At 38.7% G+C, this 6,000-nt stretch overlaps 2 protein-coding genes across 2 annotated transcripts; both read right to left on the bottom strand.

Moving 5' to 3' along the window:
• Positions 1-692: 692 nt before the first annotated feature.
• LOC138903396 (uncharacterized mitochondrial protein AtMg00810-like) lies at positions 693-1,343 on the bottom strand. Its single transcript, XM_070191368.1, has 2 exons — positions 1,181-1,343; positions 693-1,048 (listed from the first exon to the last, which is right to left on the bottom strand). Exons 1-2 carry the CDS (start codon positions 1,341-1,343, stop codon positions 693-695), a joined length of 519 nt encoding a protein of 172 aa, XP_070047469.1.
• Positions 1,344-3,011: 1,668 nt separating this feature from the next.
• LOC138903395 (uncharacterized) lies at positions 3,012-5,651 on the bottom strand. Its single transcript, XM_070191367.1, has 2 exons — positions 4,631-5,651; positions 3,012-3,604 (listed from the first exon to the last, which is right to left on the bottom strand). Exons 1-2 carry the CDS (start codon positions 5,649-5,651, stop codon positions 3,012-3,014), a joined length of 1,614 nt encoding a protein of 537 aa, XP_070047468.1.
• Positions 5,652-6,000: the final 349 nt, after the last annotated feature.

Raw genomic sequence — 6,000 nt, 5'->3', positions numbered from 1 at the left:
GGAATGTGGAAGGTATTTTTATTACTTTAAGATACATAGTAACATATGGATAAATATATATATAATGGGTTAATGGATTATCCGTTAAGAAAATTGAATAATCCGCCCCCGAACCAATAAGTTGTTAATAAAAAAAAATTAATATGTTCCCCATCCGTTAAATTATTAACCCGATACCAATAAGCTATTAAGCCACTTTTGCGGTTCGATTTTCGGTTTCAGTTCGGTTTTGAACACCCCTAGATGAGAGAGAGAGCTACAAATATTCGAGAGATGGAAAATGTATTGTATATTCTCATTATTGGAAGAAGGTTCCAGATAAGTACATATATATAGAGACACATGTGTGTCTCACCTCATGCCATAGTATTAGTTACAACTAATCACTACTAATACATAAATACATATAGTTCAATACCCATCACCCCTCAAGTTGGAGGTGCGGACTGCACTGGCAACTTGCTGAGAACCCCACAATGTTTAACTTCAGTCAAGGCTTTGGTGAGGATGTCTGCCTATTGAGCATGGGTAGGAACATGAGTCAAATTGATCAATCTTTCTTGAAGTTTGGCTCGTACAAAATGACAATCCACCAATGTGCATGGTCCGTTCATGAAAAATATTATTTTTAGCTATATGGAGAGCTGATTGGCTATCACAAAAGACAGTGACAGGCTTTGGAAATGGAACAGCTAGCTCCTCCAGCGATTTGCACAACCAAGTGAGTTCACCAACAACTTTTCGGAGAGATCTATTGCCCCAGCTAAGGAAAGGGAGACAGTTTCTTGTTTCATGGATTTCCAATTTATGGGGATATCTCCCAAGAGAACTATGTAGCCACTAACTGACCTTTTGGAGTCTGGATAAGCAACCCAGTCGGAGTCACGATATGCCTGGATAGTACAGTTTGGATCATTAGAGAAGAAGATCCCCAGTGTTGGATCACTTCTCAAATATGGTAACAAGTGAAAAAACATCCTTAAGATGAGGTTCCCTGGGGTCCTGCATAAATTGGCTAAGGTGTTGGATTCCATAAGCAATGTGAAACCTGGTATTAGTAAGGAAGTTCAGCTATCCAACAAGCTTCCTATAATATGTAGGGTCATTCAAGACAGCACCAACCTTAACCTGTAACTTAACTGAGGGATCATGGGGGATGACAGTCCACTGTAGGACATACAGTCATATTCTTTGAGTAGATCAATAGCAAATTTTCTTTGTGAGATGAGAACCCCATCAGTTTTATAAAGAACCTCTAAGCCTAGAAAATAGTGTAATTTGCCCAGATCTTTGATTTTGAAAGTGTTATGTAGGAAGCTTTTCAACTGATTGACCTTTTCCATGTCTGTCCCTATGATAAGCACATCATCAACATAGACTTGCAAAATAAGGAATAATCATGGAGGGAATGCACATAGTCTCTGGAGTATAATGCCTCAGCTAGCTTGGCATACCATTGCCTACTAACTTGCTTCAACCCATAGAGAGATTTGTTCAGTCTACAAACAACACCTGGGGTGGGAACCTCAAGGCCTGGGGGAATTTCCATGTAGACTTCCTCATGCAAGTCCCCATAGAGTAACGTTATTGATATCAAGTTGAGAAATGATCCACTTCCTCTTTACTGTAGTGGCAATGAGATCCCTAACTGTATTTAACTTCACAACATGTGAGAAAGTTTCAGAATAGTCCACACCAGCATGTTGTGTGTACCCCTTGACTACTAGTCTTGATTTGAACCTTTAAATGCTCCCATATACTTTGTTTTCCACCTTGTAAAACCACCTACAACCAATGGCCTTCTTTCCTAGAGGTAATGGAACCAAATCCCAGGTATGATTGACATGCAGGGCCTCAAACTCTTAAGCCATAGCAGCCTGCCAAAGTGGGTTAAGTGTTGCCTCCTCATATGAGCATGGCTCATTAATATTGCATACATTCATCACAAATAAATGACTAACATAAACTAGGGATTCAGGTGGAATATAATGGTGCAAAGAAAATAAAGCAACAAGAGAGGAGGATGAGGTAGCAGGAATGTCTGAGCTTAACTTGGGAATGGAGCAAACATAGTCTTGTAAGTGAGAAGACAGGTGATATTATCTCTGAGATCTCCTAAGTGTAGGTGTATGCTCAGGTGGTGGAGATACAGATGGAGAAGCAGGGGAGGATTGTAATTCAGGAGAGTGAGAAGGAAAAGATTCAAGATGAGCAACATGTGGAGTATTGGTGGTGTCAAAAGAATCAAGGAAAGGAGCAGAGGATGGAAAAGGAGCAACATGTGATTGTGGACTAGCAAATGGGAAGACAGTTTCATAGAAAACAACATCTCTGGAAACATGAATTTTGTGAGTGGTGAGATTCAATACTTTATATCCTTTGCTATTAAAAGATTATCCAACAAAAACATGGGGAACACTCCTAGGTCCAAGTTTATCTCTATGTACTTTAGGCACGGTGGGAAAGCATAAGCAGAAAGGATCTTAGATGTAATTACGATGATTTCTTATTGTATAAAAGTTCAAAAAGACACTTGTTTTTTTAGCAGTACAGTGGGCAGCCTGTTTATAAGATAGGTTGCAGTAAGGATACATTCTCCCCGGAACTTCAAATGCAATTTTGATTGAAAAATCAGGGCCCTAGCAGTCTCAAGAAGGTACTTGTATTTTCTTTCTACCACCCCATTTTGTTGTGGGGTGTAAGGATAAGTTTTTTGATGAAGTATACCTTTAGATTGAAAAATATAGTAGCTTCTATGCAAATGAATTCCAGTCCATTATCATACCTTACAGACTGAATGGACTTCTGAAATTGTGTTTCAATTTGAGATACAAAGGTTTGGATGATTTGGAGTGCAATGCTCTTGCAACTTAGTAGGTGAGTCCATATGGCTCTATTATAGTCATCCACCATAGTGAGGAAGTATTTCTGATTTCTATTGGTTGGGACATGATAAGGACCCTACAGATCCACATGTAAGAGATAAAATGGCTTGGTGGAAGTGCTGGATCTTAGAGGAAAGGGCAATCTAGATTGCCTGTCCATGGGACAAATGGGCAAAGGAAAGATTGCTTAGAAGAAAAGGTGACTGTTATAGTAGAAATGCTTTTCATCTTAACAAAAGGGACATGCCCAAGTCTGTTATGCCACAACATATCTACATTATTATCATGAGGTATAGAAGAGCATTGACAAAAATCATAAAAATGCAAAGCAGTAGACTGTGTCTTATTATCAGCGAAACTATTTACAGGTGAAAGAGATTGACATTGTGGAGTATTTACATCACAATGAGGAAGTAGAGTAGAGGTAACAGAAACATTAGAAATTGAGCTACCATTATCCAAGAAGTGAGAACATGGGAGATACAGACCACCTTTGATCTTACCAATCACCAAAGGTATCTTTATTGAAGGGGCCTGCAGTAGACATGAAGAAGCAGTAAAGGCAATAAGAGAGTTTAGATATGCAGTCATAGAGGAGACAGAAATGAGGTTGAACTTGAAAGCAATGACAAAGAGAACTTTATGCAAGGTGATTTGAGATGTAAGTGCAACACCACCAACTTTTGTCACTTTGACCTTATAACCGTTTGGAAGTGCAACTAACAGAGGATAGTACAAAGGTTTAGTTTCAAGGAAAAGAGATCTATTATATGTCATGTGGTGTGAGGCATAAGGCTGTCCAACGGGATGGGTTGTCCCGTCCCATCCTGGTCCCGTCCTGGTCCCGTCCTGGTCCCGATCTCGTCCCGTCTCGTTTATCCCATATTAAACGGTACACGAGATGGGACGGGATGACCATTTCGTCCCGTTTATCCCGTCCCGTCCCGTCCCATCCCGTTTGTCCCGCGTGTTATTTAAAATTTCATTTTCTTTTTGAAATAGAGTCGTTGGCCAACTGCTATAAATGGCTATTAGTGCTTAATTTTTGTATTTATTTTACGTGTTCTATTTTTGTATTTCATTTATGTGTTTAATTTTTATGTTAACTTTTTTAATTTAATTTCGTATTTAAATTATGACTCCTAAAAATATATTTATCATGTTTAAAAAAAGTAGTAAAGGTGATAGTAGTAGTAATTCTAATCCTAGTCCCAATCCTAATCCTTCTCCCAGAATTAGAAAACATATAGATGAAATGACTCATGTTGATGAAACTTCATTTTTTCAACCCCCGCATGTTATAATATTAATTTCGGAGAACAACTAGATCATGAAACTTTACAAAGACAATTTGGCTTGAAATTATATTAAATAAATTACAAATCTATTACAATTACTAAAATATTTCATTACAAGTCTTTTTTTTAAATATTTTATAAATCTTTACTTAGTTTCTTTATAATTTATTAAGTTTTTAGTTTATTAAATAAGTCAAAAAACTAGCCGTTGCAAACTTTAAAAACTTAGTCATTGTCAAAAAACTAGCCGTTGCCAAACTTAATGCTTAAATAATTAATTTTTTTAAAACAAAAAGGCCCACTTAAGGCCTGTGAATCATCCCGTCCCATCTCGTTTTTTAGCGGGATAGGATGGGCCTACCGTTTCATCCCTTTTAGGTCCGTCTCGATACCGTCCCGCCTAAATATCATCCTGTCCCATTTATTTGATCTCGTCTCGTCCCGTACCGTTAGACAGCCTTAGTGAGGCACTAGAATCCATTATCCATGTGTCAAACATAGTTCTGAAACATTTACAATGAGAACTTCCATGACTAACAGAAGAGGAGCAGACCATAATACCTACAAAATTGACTGCTCCGCTGCTTAGGTGAGTGTCAGCAAAGTCCTCTCCATTGGTACTTTGAAGGTGCTGAAGCAGGTTTACTAACTGACCATATTGGTCCTTTGTGATTCCAATAGTTGCCACATTGTGCTGCTTGTCCTGTGAGCTTGAACCATCTTCCTTAACAAACAACTCCTCAGTGGGTGCGCCATGTGCATTAGCCATGATATGTTTCCCTTTGATATTAATTCTAGGACCCTGAGTGTAGTTCTGTGGATAGTCGTGTAGTTTGTAACATCTATCTCTAGTGTGTCTTGTGATTTTGCAATAATCACAAAAAGAGCGTGAAGTTCTGCCTCCAATGGACTGGATATTTGCACGATAGTTTGTTCTGAAGTTAGCATTCCCTTGAGTGTTAGAAATGGTATTTCCTTGTGCATTCATGTGAAGAGAAGTCGACTCAAAAACCAGTTGATTGGAGGGTCGCATCTCTCTCTGTTTCTCATCGTAAATGAGTAAGGAAAAGGCTTGTGCTAATGAAGGAAGATGAATCATTAAAATGCTTCCACGCACTACTGTATACATCTCGTTTAGTCCCATAAGAAATTGGATCAAGTGCCTATCCTGCTCTGCCTTGTATAATTTTTCCTTGGCACCACAATTATACTGGCAATTGCACTGTGCTTTCATACTCATATTACTCAATTCTTCCCAAAGTTTCTTCATTTTGGTGTAGTAGTTCGTGATATCGAGAGCTCCCTGAGTCAGATCATTTATTTCTTTCTGGATCTGATACAGTCTAGCAGCATTAGTTTGCTCGTAATAATCTTTCAATTCTATCCATAATTCAATAGCATCATTTGCATACTCAATACTATCCGCGATGTCCTTCGAAAGGGAATTAAGGATCTGTGAGGTAACCATATCGTCACATCGCACCCACTGGCGATAATCGATAGACTGAGAATTCAGTCGTTTGCACTCCCCACTAATAAAACCAAGCTTAATCCTAACGGATAAGGATCGCATAACACCATGCCGCCATGATCAATATCCAATTCTATTGAAAGGGGAAGAAACCAGCATAGCCCCAGGGTTATCAGAAGGATGAAGGCAAAGAGGGTTGTTAATGTCAACACTGGTGTTAGCAACTCCACCGGCCGCCGCAACTGCACTTGCATGTGTGTTGACATCAGTCGGATCATTTTGATTGAGAATGTCCATCTAAAAACAAGGAGATGAAATTGAATGAGAGAATGTAAAAGGGAAGTGA

The sequence above is a fragment of the Nicotiana tomentosiformis genome, chromosome 12 (genome assembly GCF_000390325.3).
Source record: "Nicotiana tomentosiformis chromosome 12, ASM39032v3, whole genome shotgun sequence".
Lineage (NCBI taxonomy): Eukaryota > Viridiplantae > Streptophyta > Magnoliopsida > Solanales > Solanaceae > Nicotiana > Nicotiana tomentosiformis.
This window is presented reverse-complemented; position numbering and strand designations above follow the sequence as displayed.

What these genes read in the sequence shown, in the direction of transcription:
- LOC138903396 (XM_070191368.1), bottom strand. Translation starts at nt 1,343, where the DNA reads ATGGAAAAGGTCAATCAGTTGAAAAGCTTCCTACATAACACTTTCAAA. An exon ending in TCTACTCAAAGAATATGACT is followed by an intron (nt 1,049 to 1,180) that starts GTATGTCCTACA and finishes TACTAATACCAG; the next exon opens with GTTTCACATTGCTTATGGAA.
- LOC138903395 (XM_070191367.1), bottom strand. Translation starts at nt 5,651, where the DNA reads ATGGTTACCTCACAGATCCTTAATTCCCTTTCGAAGGACATCGCGGAT. An exon ending in CTCACTAAGGCTGTCTAACG is followed by an intron (nt 3,605 to 4,630) that starts GTACGGGACGAG and finishes ATCCTCTGTTAG; the next exon opens with TTGCACTTCCAAACGGTTAT.